This window comes from Aquarana catesbeiana, linkage group LG02 (genome assembly GCF_042186555.1).
Source record: "Aquarana catesbeiana isolate 2022-GZ linkage group LG02, ASM4218655v1, whole genome shotgun sequence".
Taxonomy (NCBI): Eukaryota; Metazoa; Chordata; class Amphibia; order Anura; family Ranidae; genus Aquarana; species Aquarana catesbeiana.
This window is the reverse complement of record NC_133325.1, coordinates 453,114,332-453,129,945: the sequence shown is the minus strand read 5'-3', so window position 1 is coordinate 453,129,945 and position 15,614 is coordinate 453,114,332. Positions and strand designations below refer to the sequence as shown.

The following is a 15,614-nucleotide window of genomic DNA, read 5'->3' as shown; positions in this document are numbered from 1 at the left end:
AATTTGTATGAAAAAACAAAAAAAATAAAATAAAAACAAACAAAAGAACGATGCATGTATGCCCATCATTAGAAGTGGGTGGATGCAGGGAGGTGTTGTAATGGTGGGCATACCACCGATCAATCGAATGAATGGAGGAATCTGTACATTACAATATATGCCCAACAAGGACCAGCAATGTACTGGTATGTTGCTGGATTTTGAGTGGTTGAACCAGAATGATGCCTGCAGGTTTTGGTATCTTTTACAGCGGTCGGCTTTCATGTAGAAGTAATCCTAGCAGCCAATTAGCTGGTGGTTCCACCAGCTGACCATAGAGCCGATTGGAGACCAGAACGGCTTTAATTAAGAAACCGAAAGCTACAAGCACTACATGACTTCGGTTTTGCAGAAATAAACCGCGCCATTGGGAAAGCATATTATCACACCAATCTTGGTGTGGTCAGATGCTTTAAGGGCAGAGGAGAGAGCTAGAGTCTAATAGACCCCAATTTTTTTTTTTTAAATGAGTACCTGTCATTACCTATTGCTATCATAGGGGATATTTACATTCCCTGTGATAAAAAAAAATATATGAAAGGGACACTGAAAAGAAAATAGCAAAATAAATTAAAAAAAAAAAAAAAAAAAAAAAATTAAAAAAGCACCCCTGTCCCCCCAGTGCTCGCACGCAAAGACGAACGCAAGCATCGGTCTTGTGTCGTATGTAAACGGCAACTGCACCATGCATGTGAGGTATCACTGCGAATGTCCGATTGAGGGCAGCAATTCTAGCAGTAGACCTCCTCTCTAAAGTGGTAATTGCTAGGGATTATACAGGAAGATACCCTGCCAGTTGAAATGCATTTGATGTGGTTGAGAACAATGTATATGGCTTGCAAACTTATATTACAAAAATTGATATCAAACTTCTCACCAACGTTCAATGGATTAAAGCAATTAATCTTAATTTAAGATGAGAGGAACTGACAAACATAGGTGTCAAAATATTTGTGAAAATTTGGCATCGGCGGTTAGTCTCCAATTTTCCTGAGCAGTGAGCTGAGTATATTAATGATACTATGGAAAGTTAGAGATTTTGGAGGGAAATCATTACATATGAATATATGCATCATTTAAGTGTAATAATGTGATGGAGGGGAGTCCTTAGTGAGCGCAAATATGGAGGTTGTTTTTTTTTTTTTGTTTTTTTGTTTTTTTGCATTGATGGGTGGGGCTGTGTGATGGAAAGGTTTTATGTGTTTTTGTTATATAATGGAAAACAAATGTAATTAAAACTATTCGACTGAAAAAAAAAAAAAAAAGAAGTGGTAACCCGTAAAGGCTTTTAAAAATGTATGTAGTTTGTCGCCACTGCATGGGTGTGTGCAATTTTAAAGCATGTTGTGTTTGGTATCTACGTACTCTACATAATATCTTTTTTACCAAACATTTGGGAAATAGTGTGTTATTAAAATTTAAAGTGTTTTCCTAAAAAATTGTGTTTGGAAAATCGCTGCGCAAATACTGTGTGAAAAAACTTTCCATGCCACCATTTTAATCTGTAGGGTCTCTGCTTTAAAAAAAAAAAAAAAAAAAAAACTTCATACAGTAATGTTTGGGGTTCGAAGTAATTTTCTAACAAAAAAAATGTTCTTCTGTAAACAAAGTGTCAGAAAGGGCTTTGGGTGATGTGTGGCATAAGCTTCTAATGTTGGGCATAAAATGTCAGGACAGTTCAAACCCCCCCCCCCCCCCCCCCCAAACGACCCCATAAGCTATTTTCTGAGAGGCATGTTGTAATATTTTATATTTTACCACAAGTTTTGGGGAAATTACACTTTTTTTTAACAGTTGTCATTTAAATGATCTATTGCTCAAACATGCCATGGGTATATGTGAAATTACACCCAAAAATACATTCTGTAGCTAGTACAGGGATACCAGATGTGAGACTTTTTGGCAGTCTAACCGCGTACAGGACCCCGAAAACCAATCAATCACTGCCTTCAGGCTTTCTAATGGCATAAAATCACTTTCGGAGGCCATGAAATGACCAGATAGCACAACTAACCCCCCCCCCAAATTACCCCTTTTCAGAAAGTAGACACCTCAAGGTGTTTGCTAAGAGGCATGGTGAGTATTTTGGAAAATGAAGAAAGAAAAAAGAAAAATGTATTTTTTTCCCCATTTTCAAAACTTTATGACAAAAAGTGAGATCTGCAAAATACTCAACATGCCTCTCAGCAAATAGCTTGGGTGTCTACTTTCCGAAAGAGGGTCATTTTGGGGGGGGGGTTTGTGCTATCTTGGCATTTCATGGCTTCCGAAACTGATAGGTAGTGAGGTGTGAAATCAACAATTTTTGCCCTTAGAAAGTCTGAATGCGGTGATTGGTTTTTGGGGTCCTGTACGTGGCTAGGCTCCAAAAAAAGTCTCACACATGTGGTATCCCCGTACTTAGAAGCTGCAGAATGTATTTTGGGGTGTAATTCCACATATACCCATGGCATTTGTGAATAGATCATTTCAGTGACAACTTTAAAAAAAAAAAAAAAAAAATGTCTTTTTTTATCAATTTTCACTCAATCACTTGTGACAAAAAATATTCAATGGGCTCAACATGCCTCTCAGGAAATTCCTTGGGGTGTCTACTTACCAAAATGGGGCAATTTGGAGGGGTTTTATACTGCCCTGCCATTTTAGCACCTCAAGAAATGATAGGCAGTCAAACTAAAAGCTGCGTAAATTCCAGAAAATGTACCCTAGTTTGTAGACACTATAACGGTTTTGCAAACCAATATACGCATGTTTAGTTTTTTTTTTTTTTTTTACAAAAGAAATGTGGATGAATACATTTTGGCCTAAATGTATGACTAAAATTGAGTGTATTGGATTTTTTTATAACAGAAAATATTAAAAACATTTTCAAAATTAGTTTTTTTTTCGTTTATATCGCAAAAAATAAACTGCAGAGGTGATCAAATACCACCAAAACAAAGTTGTATTTGTGGGGGAAAAAAAAAGGACAAATTTTGTTTGTGCATTGGGTGACCGTGTAATTCCCAATTAAAGCAGCACAGTGCCAAATTGCAAAAAGTGCTCTGGCCATGAAGGGGGTAAAACCTTCCGGGGATGAAGTGGTTAAAGTGGATGTAAACCCAATGTCCTCCTTTCTAAACTATTGCCATAGGGGTTATCTATAAGGATATACATGCCTCCTGCATGTATCTTTACCTGTCAAATGTCTCCCCTCTGTCTGTTATGAGAGCCGAAAAACTGCAGATTCTGTGGGTGGGTCTGTTGTCTGGAGCTCGGTGGGTGGAGTCGTGATGTCAGTAGACTCCCCGCCCACCTCTACACTCCCCTTGTCAATATGCATTTTCTCCTGTGTATTTCTTACACTGAACTTTTGCCATGATCTCTAACATCCAGTGAAAAGACAGGAAAGTAACCACATGACTTCAGCATGCCAAATCATGCTGAGGTGTGGAACAGCCAATCCTTGCAGAGCTGCTGAAGAAAGGCGTGGGGGAGGGAATTAAAAAATCATGCCTGTGTCTTAGGCTAGTGCACGAGATATGTAAATCACCTGTCACTCACAGCAAGGGGGAGGATTTGACAAAGTTTTTGTCAGTTTGTCAAGATTTCTCTCACTGAACAATAAAATGGGATTGCTCAGAGATGGATTAACTGTGTGGCAAGACTGGGCTCAAATGATAGGAAATCTTTTACTCTACAGTATGATATAAAAAAAAAAAAAAAAAAAAAATTTTTGGGTTTACATCCACTTTAAGGCATTTCTTGCACACGAGCTAAAGTGGCTAGCACTTAAAGCGATACTAAAGTCTCTTTTTGTTAAAAATAACAAATATGTCATACTTACCTGCTCTTTGCAGTGGTTTTTCACAGAGCAGCCCAGATCCACTTCTCAGGTCCCTCTTTAGCTCTCCTAACCTCTACCTCCTGCTGAATGTCTCCACAGCAAGCAGCATGCTATGGGGGCACTGAAGCCGAGCCGCAGCTTATGTGGCCAGCAGCTTGACACCACCCCCTTGTTCTCCGCATTGACTCACTGACTTTGATTGACGGCAGCGGGGCAGCCAGTGCCGCTTCGCTGCTGTCTCAGCCAATGAGGAGGGAGAGTTCCGGGCCCTTGAGTATCTTGAGCAACATCACTGAATCAAGATGGGGCCCAAATAACTATTGGGGGGCTGGTGCATACAGAAGGCTTTTTATCCTAATGCATTAAGATAAAAAAAAAACTCTGCCTTTAACCACTTTAAGGCCTCCAGCGCTTGTAAATGAGAGAACGCTCAACCTGGAATTTAACAAAGCAAATCAGCCAAAGAATTCAAATAGTGCAAGGCAATAGTTTTAAGACATCTATTGACAGAGGCATCCAGAAAGTTGGCACCAGGGTCAAGGGCATACAGTTGGTCCAGACTACAATGGCATGACAAGACACCAATGAAGAAACTGCCGGTTGTATAGCAGTACAAACCAGAAAGATGATAATTTGGACTATACTGCAGAGAAGCCATGCATCTTAAGGCAGGAAATAGATCTATGACAGAACTGCCCACTTATGGAGAAAGCTTACCTCAATAGGATTACAGTGGGGTGAAATGCTTTGACGGAGAAAGTAACTTCTTAGGGTTAGGCCAGTCCCCATACAGGACAGGCTCAATAAGCAAATAGATCCAGGATGGTTTTGGTTGGTTTTTGGGATTTTAAATGTCCCATACTGGACAAACTGGGGTGAGAAGACTCAGGCTGCTCCAAGACTAAACAGTGTGCAACAATAGCTAGTTTCCCTTTTTACTTTGTGAAAAATTCTATACCAGGATTTTCCTCCTGATTTGACAGAGGGAGAGGCATCCTTCGCAACATTTGCCTCCTCAATCTGGATCAATAGAGAAATAAAAGACAACTAGGTTGGGAGGCTGGACAGGCACATTCATGACCACTATTGTCCATGGCTGTAATAAGGCCAGAAATTCTGCCCATGAACACCAACATGGTGGCAGAAAATTTCTCCTTAGAAAGGAAGGAGGCTGGTATGGCCAACAGGCTAGCTGAACGACTCGAGGGAGTCAGAATAGAGACAGATAAAAGGGTACCCAGGTCCTAAACTGCTGTACCAACACTCCCCCAGGGAGCTGAAGGCAGAGTCTGAGGAGATGAACCCATCTAACCCCTTGTCCCTGAGCCTGTGATCCATCATGATCAATTAAAAAGTTGCCTACAAAAGGGCACTCACAAGCCTCCACAGTAGCGAGGTGAGAGGGGAGGGGGCTGCCTCAGTGAAAACACCTGTAAGCCACAAACCAAGGAGAAGCATGTACTTAAAGTATGTGTCCTGCATTATACAATCAGGAATCTTGTTCAGAACGCGGAGGCTGGCAGTTTACATCACACTCTCCACCTCAGCCAGTCAGGAGCAGCTTTGTACCCATTCACTGAATACAAAGCTTCCTGTGAATGGCTGAGCAGCACTCAGCTCCACTATTTTGTTCCAAGAACAGGACAGGAAGTTCCTGTACACAGTGAGGTATCCTTATTTAGCTGATGCTACATATAGTTTATACAGGGCTCCCAGCAGGCACATGTGTTAGTGAAGGTAATCTTGTTTGGGCAAAGCAACGCAAACTATTAAAGGCACAGTAAACATGGAGTTAGGCTTTAATAACCCTAAGACCTAATTCATGTGGCAGTAAACAAAAAAAACAAAAAAAACAGTTACAACCTTTTTATTTACAGTTCTCAACGCAGCTGCATTGTGTACAATGGAGACATTTACACAGGTGCATAAACAAGCACTGCGTTCATATCTATAATCAAAAATCTGTGGACATGTGTATACATCTATAACATTGAGAAAAAGAACATGCCAATTTTTACACATGGAAAAAGGATTTATGATAATTTACATGAGAACTTTTGTACCTTGCCTAGTGATCTGTAAAAATTTTACGATCATGTGAATTTAGCCCAATACTGACTAGCTGCTATATACAAACCCTTCTCTATTACTCCAGCAAATCAAGACTGGTAAACACTGAAGAAATGGCCGCACTCCAAGATCCATCAAAATTCTTTTTATTTAAGGAACAAACATCCCAAGTGTTACAAACAGTTCAAATGAATTTCACATGCTAACAGGTGCGCTTATTATTCCTAATGAATAAGCGCTGCGTAAACTGTTGGCGCTATATAAATCCTGAATAATAATAATAAGAGCACCTATTAGTGTGTGAAACGTGTCTATCATTTGAACACTTGGGATGTGCGTTCATTAAATAAGAATTTTGATGGATCTTGGAGTGCAGCCATTTCTTCAGTGTTTGATCGTATGCGGAGGCGAGCCGGGGCAGGCACCCATGATATCATTAGGCTTCCTGTCTCACCTGGAGCAGCGAGTTCTTTTGTTTGGAAATCAAGACTGACTGAAGAGTAGAAAGACTCAACAATTTAAAAAATTCCAAAATGGCGCTTAACATATAAAAGGTCCAGAACATAATATGCACCTCCTGTTAGACTTTATCTAAATTCTCAACATATGCAAATGAATTTGACAACAGAATTAGATTTTACCCACCAGACTAGTCACTATCCTGTGTAGATCTATAGCTATTCTCTTACTCTATTTTAAAGTTAAACTCTAAAAGTAGCTTAACACAGAAATACCCCTATGTCACTGCTGTGTTCCAGAGTGACTTAGAAGCAGTCTATTGACCAATGACTGCTGTATAAGTAAAATTTCTTTATAGGTGGGCTTTTATTGCCGTTCGTAGCTGCGCACTTACACCCAAGAAAACAAGTGCTGTATAGTTAAGCTGTCCAATAGGTGCAAAGTACTCAGAAGAAAAAAAAAAAAAAAAAAGTGACAGCCAACAAAAAATTACATTTTTGAACCGGAACCACAACCTAGGTAAATGAAAATCAAGCTTACTGAACAAATGCCTTTTTACTCACCATCAATGTTAAGCATCATGTTCCACATGGCAGGACGTACAGATTGGTGGAAACCAAACCAAACCTCACGACCTCCACCCAGTGGGTGATAATAACCCTCAGGAGGAGAGAAGAATGAACGTCCGACTGGAGTATACCTGTACAAAAAAAAAAAAAAAAAAAAAACGGCTCAATTATGAGAAAGTCAGAATTGATGAAGAAAAAAAAAAAAACTGATTCCATCAAGACAAATTTAGCAAATGCACACAAATATGTGAATCATAAATGGCTGCATCTGTAAGCCACATGTTGCATTTCAATACCTCATAGATGGTAAGTGGCGAGTGATTACATCAAGGGCCTGCACAGAGTCCTCAGGAACTTCACTCAGGTGTCCAGACAAGGCTTCCAGGAGCAGCTGCAGACTAACCACTGACACCCATTGAATAGTCACTTTAAAAGTTTGGTCTTTACCTTCACCCGGAAGAGTCACTTCAAGGTCAACCTAGGGTGATTAAGAAAATTTGCATTTATCTGTCCGCAATGTTTTAGTCTGGTTGTACAACAGTTACAAAATCTTGGGATTGGCCAAAAACTATGTTACACAAGAACCAAACTAAACAAATCATTCCAACTTGGCACACCATGAAAAATGGCTTTTAAAAATTCTGATCGCTTAACCATCCTAATGTGGGGTCTAAAAACCCTGGGGCTTTCTTTGCAAAGGATAGTTTGATTAGGTTAAGGATTCTCTCAATATCTAGTGACTAAACAATTAGCATACATATACCGAGGCTATCAATGTGCTCAAAGCACAGTACAGTGAAGCCTATTAGAATACCTAGAGATGCTCCCAGTCAGTTGAATCTCCCCCCCCCCCATATTATCTTGCTCTCCCCACCATCACAGAATGCAGACACCCTCAGTGGAGGTAGTGGGGAGTGTCAGCAGTTTTGTGGACCAACACTTCCACTATCCCAGATCCTGCTTTAAAGCAGAATTAAAAACTTTTTTTGGTTTGCTTTTTTTTGTTTTTTTTACGACAAAACAGATCCTATTGGTCTCTTCTGTCAAAGGGTTCTCCCAGCCTCTCTGCAGTAATGTACACTAAGCTGTGCATGCACAACTCAAAATACATTTTTGCCACTGCTCTCCACTGTGATGAAGCAACTCCCATGCACTTTGCGCATGAGCAACATCATGGCCTGCCCACAAGTGGCCAGAGGAAATCTGGAAGGAACACAAGGAGAAGATGGATGCACCCGAGTACTGACAGGCTTCGTTTGACATGCAAGTGTCATAATGTACTATTATACTGTGCATACTAGCACATAATAGCATAAACCTCCTGGGGAGTTCACACCAGTCCAAACTGTTTTTAAGGCTTGTCCGCCCACGTTTGTTAAAGTCAAGTCCACAAAACCGTTGCCCACGCCAGGAATTTTTGCCAGCAAAACAGAAAATGGCAAACCACCTGGCTTCCCCCTCAGCAGAGCCACTGCTTAGATCTCAAACGTAACTATTCGTTGGTCCCTCAAACCATCTCACCTAGCTCTCTCAGCCTTCTAGTTACAGCACCCTGCTACATGGGCACACTCCCTTGCCTCTCAACGAGAGTTCTCCTGACAGTCCTGCCTCTCACTCCTAGTCCTCCAGATTCCCATAGCTGCCTCAACTCTCCAAGTCCTATGGACATAGAATCTCTCCTCTAGCATGGAATGGAACGCCTGCTACCCAACCTAGAAGCAACACCTGTCTCCTGAAGGGAGCCCTGGGTATACCCAAGACTATTATTTTTATTATTATAATAAGGGCCAAACTACAGAGCCCAATCCAGAGAGCTGTAAAAACAGTTCTTTCTCAATCTATATTCCTTAGTCCCACACACTGCATATATGTGTAAATCCTGGGTCCTTTCTACAACCCTTTTAGCAGGGACAAGGCCTCACATTGTCACTATATTTATAGTAGTTAAATTCCACTTTAACCAACTGACCTAGCGTGACCAGGGTAAAGGGCCAATGACAGGACCCCTTTACCACGTGATCATTCCGTCCAATGATGGAGCTTTCACTTGTCAAACCGACGCATGTCCGGTTCAGCTCTCCCCTCTCCTAGCACATTGTACATACCAAGCGGTACAGTGCGAGTGGAGGGAGACCGCAGCAGCACTCAACCCTGCCTCATCCATGCCTGATCTGTGCCCACGTGCCTCATCAGAATAAAAAAGCATGGTATATCGAGCTTAGCAGGCTATGTACCCGACATTTTTCGTACTAAACGTCGGGTACTTAGCCTGCTAAGCTCGATATACCACGCTTTTTTATTCTGGTCTGTGATCATGCTTGTACACATGAGGGATGTTATGTACATTTTTTTACTATTTTATTTAAATACATTTTTTTATACTGGAGTGATCTGCTCTATGTGGAGGCCTTTCTTTTTTTTCTCTTTTCCCATGATCTACCTCGTCGGGTGGAAGAACGAACACTCTCTCTCTTTTGTTTGGATGGTGACCGCTTCTCATGAAACTCCCTGGAAGTTGATGTTTTTAGGCACCGCCTTGCCTGCAGAGATCCTGGTCGGATGATTTATCGTGGATGATCGTTTTATGCTTGATTGACTCAACACCGCTGGTGTGTGGGTCCAAACCCTGGGGTAAGAGTACCCATTGCCTTTCCCTGATATTTGATGTACATCTACAGTATCATATATGAAGTCATATCTACCATGCATACCTGTCTTTTGTGCCGTTTAAGGACCGATTATTTCTAAAGAGACTACATTGATTGCCTCTATGAAACATCTAGAAACTCCATTACACGCTGAACCATTAAGTTATTTTCCCGACTTAGATGAACTTCTTGGTGTAATCACTTGAGTGACTTTTTTGTGCTTTTTTGGTATATGTGACTGTGCAATGCTCATATGAGATTACTTTCCTTTGTTAAAGGTTATGGACACGTTTTCATTTATTCACCTTTAATCCTATATTCACGAGTACACTTGATGAATATTTTCCCCCAAGAGTGTTTTTTTGGGGTTTGTATATTTTTAGCGCTGCATTATATATTTCCTGCACTTTCACAATTGCAATCATTGTTAATGCTGGCTGCTATTTTTATTTTTCACAATTTGTTGTTGGTATCGCAACTTTGCTATATATTTTTCTACTTTATATTAGTCATTTGTAACATATGCTTCTACATTACAAGGAAGATTCCCCTGCTCCCATCATTTACCTCTACGTCCAGGTTCACACTGACAGCGGGATTGAAATTGTGCGAGTTCAGCTGAACTCACATGATTTCATTCCCGCTTATCAGTCCGACTTCAAGGTCGATTTCAGAGACGTGTGTGGGTTCCTGCACAAATGTCTATACAAATCGCTCCCCAAAGTCGCCAAATGTAGTACAGGAACTACTTTTGGGAAAATGCGGCGTTGCAGATACCGACGTTGCCATTTCCGGCAATAGCCGCCAATTTGGCATGCGATTTGACATGTCAAATCGCATGGTAAACTGCATCAATGTGAACCTAGACTAAGGCTCGGTTCACATTGCAGCGACCAGAAAATAGAGCGACTTACAGTGAGACTTTGCCAGGAGGCTTCCTGGCGACTTGAGTACTACTTGGGGGCACAAGTCCGATAGAAGTTGCCTTGAAGTAGTACAGGAACCTTTTCTAAAGTCAGAGCGCCTTCAGTAGTGCCAATTAAGACAACTCTCATTGACTAATGGGATTTCACAAGTCAGATCCCAAGTTGCGGCAGTGTGAACCGAGCCTAAGGCTATGACTGTATACATATGATTTTGTTGCCAAGTATGGAAACATCTCTATCCAACATTGGTGAGTCAAGAGAAACTCTGCTGGTTGCCATACCCTCCTCTTGCACACATTTCATTGTACTGAAGTGCTCTGGTTTCTGTACCGTTACTTTTTTGAAGATTTAAAGGCAACATATATACATTTACCACAATGTCCCCTTCAGCAGCATTAGCAGAGTCTTCATGCTGAACAAGCCAGTCTTATCACCTTGATTTAAGGCACATATAAACCCAAAAATAACTTTCTTGCAACTTACTAGTCATTCAATGGGATGGCCGCTTTAGTTTTCTTTAAGTCTTCCCCCCTCTACTTTTCAACTTAAAGATTGTAAACTCCACCTCCTATTCATTTGTGTCCACACCCTTTTTGTAAAGTATGTTTGGTGTTGGGGTAGATGGCGCTGCCTCCAATTAGATAATAATGTGGGTAGAGATGCATTTATGTCCTACTATAGTTTAACTTGTGATACTGTGATTATTAGAATACACTCCCTATTGGGTGATTATATCCAAAGTGATAGTGAACCCTCCAAAGTAGTAAAATTGTATTTAATAATTGTGTCAGGTTGAACCCGTTGCTTTATGCCACCTATGAAGAGTGAATCACATTTGGGTCGCTCTTCCAAGGGGGTCAGCATACAGGGGATGTGTGTACAATAAGTAGTTACTGCTCGGTCAAACCTCCCTATATAAGCTTTTATGAGGAGGATGATCCTTAGAGTAGGCAGAGTTGTGATAAATACCCTGACAATTTTAACTGCTGTCACCCTTCTATGGGTGAGTTTGCAAATTTGTGATAAATAACCTAAAAAGTGATCCAAACTAGTGTCACCTTAAAATGAGTGATTTATACCCTAGGGTTAATTATACATCCTAAAGTGCACTTGAGACTAGGTGTCACCTGCAATGGGTGCTATTAACCCTAAAGTGCATTAAATGGTATCCAATACTGCAACCTAATAGTTAAACATCATGTGCTAAACATCAAAATAAATAATCAACCTGAAAAACATAGAGCCCTTTCACACTGGGGCGGGGGGCGGCGTCGGCGGTAAAACGCCGCTATTATTAGCGGCGTTTTACCGTCGGTATGCGGCCGCTAGCGGGTCGGTTTTACCCCCCGCTAGCGGCCGAGAAAGGGTTAAATACCACCGCAAAGCGCCTCTGCAGAGGCGCTTTGCCGGCGGTATAGCCGCGCCGTCCCATTGATTTCAATGGGCAGGAGCGGTATACACACCGCTCCGAAGATGCTGCTAGCAGGAGTTTTTTTACCGTCCTGCCAGCGCATCGCTCCAGTCTTTTGTTTTACCAAAAGAGTCTGATCCAAAGATCTCAGCAGATCTAGACAAATAAACCTTGGACTGCCCGAACAATGTCCAAAGAATGCATTTCTCTCTTTCGCCGAATGAGGCCAAGAGAAAAAAGAAGGCAAAATAATGTCCTGATTTAAATCAAAGTCCGACACCACTTTTGGCAAAAAGGATGGAACAGGTCCTAACACGACTCATGAAGGATCAAGTACGGTTCCCGGCATGAAAGGGCCGCCAACTCCGACACCCTTCTAGCCGAGGTGATAGCCATCAGGAAGTCTAGCTTGCATGACAGCAAGTCTAATGGAATTTCCTTAATAGGTTCAAATGGTTGTTTCTGTAAGACAGACAGCACCAAGTTCAAGTCCCAAGGACACATAGGTGACCTAATGGGGGGAAGCAAGAGAGAGTTGCCCCTTACATAAAAGGTTCAGATCAGTGAATGGAAGGCTAAAGGCCTTTGGAAGAATACTGATAGGGCTGAAAGTTGACCACTGATTGTACTCAAAGTCAAATTTGATTTCCACAGCTGACTGTAGAAAAGAGAATTCTCCCAATCACGTATTGCCGAGGATTCCATGTTTTGGCTTCACACCAAGCAATACAAGTCTTCAAGACCTTATGATAAATCTTCCTAGTGACAGCTTTTCTAGCATTCACTAGAGTAGACATCACTGGTCCTGAGATGCCACAGTCCTTTAACACCCTGGATTCAATAGCCATGCCGTCAAATTTGTAGACTGTAAATTGGGGTGGAATATAGGGACCTTGAGACAGTAGATCAGGGCGACGTGGAAGCGTCCACGGCCCGTCTATTGTCAGTCTCACAATCTCTGGGAACCAGGGCCTTCTGGGCCAGGCTGGCTCCATGGAACTATCAGAGCATCTACTCCAATTGCCAGAGGATCTCTTGTTCGAGACACAAACTGCTGTAGCTTGTTGTTGAACCTGAATGCCAGTAGGTCGACCTCTGGCCATCCCCAACGTTGGCAAACTTCCTGGAACACCTCTGGGTGTAGGGACCATTCCCCCGGGCAGATCTGCTAGCGGCTGAGATAATCTGCCTTCCAGTTCTCTACTCCCAGGATATGGGCTGCCAATATAATTGGCACATGTCCCTCTGCCCAGGCTAGTATGTAGTTCACCTCCTTCAGAGCTGGACTCCTGGTACCGCCTTGGTGGTTTATATAGGCCACTGCTCTGGTGGAGCAGTCCTGAATCTCCACCGTCCAGGACCGTAGGACCAGATGTATTGCCCGTATTCTAGGACATTGATGGGCAGTGTTTGCTCTGTCCCTGACCATTTCCCCAGCCTGAGAGACTAGCATCTGTAGTCCATACTCTCCAAGTTACCGGGAGAAAGGATTTTCCCTTTCGCAGGGTCTGATCCTGCAACCACCAGTTTAGGCTTAAGCATGTCTGAGGACTCTTCCCTCTGGAAATCTTATGGATACAATTTGTCCAAGTGATCACCGAATAAACGTTCCCTATGAAACGGGAAACCTGCCAACAACCTTTTACAAGGAAGCTCAGCTGACCAGTTCTTAAGCCATAAAAGTCTGTGCATATGTACAGACAAGAGAGCCAGAAACCTGCTGTATTGAATCCTTAAAAGAATCAACAGCAAAACACAGCGCTCGAGGAATAGCTGTCTTACATTCAGGCAGATCATCCTGCTGGCCCTATCAGGCCGTTTGACCTGATCCTTTACGGACTGGATACTAAATGCTGCAACAGCTGGCCGAATAGCTGAACTGATCAGAGAAAAGAAAGGCTTTAATAAGAACTCCAATTTCTTGTCAATCTGATCTGCTTCCTGCCACCCTGCGGGATGGAGGCAATCATGCCAGCAATCCTGTGCTCTAACCCGGCTATGGCTGAGGACAGTTCATCCTTAGTGATAAAGGGTGAAGCAGCAGCATTGACTGTAGGCACAATACCAGATAGGCACAATACCAGATAGGCGCAGCGGCTCAGATTGCCCAGAAGCCTCTGGTCCTTCAGGGGATACAACACTAGGGATACGACTAGGTTCATCAGGAACTGAGGACATAGGTGTGCTCTTTCCTTGTGGTGTTAGTCCCACTCCTCTTTTTGGACGACAATAGCCACAAACAAAGAGTACTTGGGTGTAGTATTAAAAACACCTCAGAAGGGAGACCCTTTAATAGGGCTCACCAAGCCCCTATGTAACAATCCTGCTAAGCACCTTTAGCCTGCCAAGCAACACCTGGTGACTCACGTGACCCGGGTAAAGAAAAATGAACCACTGCAAGTGTCTGTTCAGAGCCTTGTGTGTCCCACAGCTGCTTTCTGGAAGCACCAAATGCTTGGCCTACACAGCTTAAAATAAGCTGGGTGTGCGCCGGAGCGTTCTGTGAGTGCGCAGTTATGGCAAACGGGTGTGACTGTATTCATGTACAACACAAATCTTCGTGCGCCCAGATAAAGGTTACGGTGCATGTGCGGCGAAGCCACGTGCGCCATGGCTGCATAACAAACTGCTGAGCTCAGCGGCGCTCTTGCACCATGCCGAACCAAGGTGAAATGGCGCACCGTTGTGTGCCATAATACAGGTAAAAAAACAGCCAGACACAAGCAAAAAAAGGTACACTTTGCAAACACCCACAGCTAGCCCAAAACTCCCTCGTATGGTCACCGCACACAGGTGTCCAGCTTTTAGCTAACTTGACTGATTGTAACAATCACTGGGACACCCCACTTAGAAACTAAGGGCCCAATCTTCACCCTTCACGGCGGTTTCCTTTCACTTCGACCTTCAAGGACTGGGTACCCTTTCATGTTTAGGGTCCTCTTCCTTGAACCTGTACAGCACTCAGCAGGGTCCAGCGCCCGGAGGCCACATTACAGGCAAAACCTCGTAGGATCTTTAGTCTTCTTTGCGAGGCTCGGGTACCATTTATTGAAGCATAAAAGCTTGCATCAAATGGATCCGATCAGTCAATCCCTTGATTCATTTTGGAACCATTTGTGGGACTAGAGACCTGGAGCTCAGAAATCTCAAACAAACCGTGCCATCCACCTTGCAGACACTGGTAAAAAACTAAAGTACTTCCTGTATGGGAGGGGTTATAGAGGGGATCACTTCCTGTCTGAAGACCTTTGGTCTACCAGCGTCCAGTCACCTAATGATGAAGTATAACCCAGCAGGTAATGAATATTAGCCTGACTCTGTGCCCCATGATGTATGAAAAAGAAATGCAGTGTTGTCTGCATTTTAGCCCTAGGCTGTGCTGCAGTGTGAATGGGACACACAGGAACCCATTATATATTGTGTCTTTGCGGTGACAGACATTTTTACATTGCACTAAACCTTCTGTCACCACACATTGTATGAATCAGCCCTTAAAAGTAATCTTGAATTGTACATTACATTTCAAAATAACTCATAGGAACTAGCAGCATGCATTTGACTTTTGTTCATTAGTTTTTTTTGCCCCTATAGGACATGCTGTTTAATAGAAGATTGAGGCCTGGAAACAAAAAAAAAAAAAAATTCATTCATTTTTCAGACAGATAA

General features: G+C 42.4%; 1 protein-coding gene across 1 annotated transcript in view; it reads right to left on the bottom strand.

Moving 5' to 3' along the window:
- The window catches only part of LOC141128352 (protein argonaute-4), a 146,278-nt gene that overhangs the window by 87,233 nt on the left and 43,431 nt on the right, over positions 1-15,614 (bottom strand). Inside the window, exons 4-5 of the mRNA XM_073615596.1 lie at positions 7,260-7,441; positions 6,958-7,094 (exon numbers count right to left, since the gene is read on the bottom strand). Of these exons, the coding sequence (XP_073471697.1) occupies positions 6,958-7,094; positions 7,260-7,441 (319 nt within the window). The remainder of the gene's footprint in view (positions 1-6,957; positions 7,095-7,259; positions 7,442-15,614) is intronic.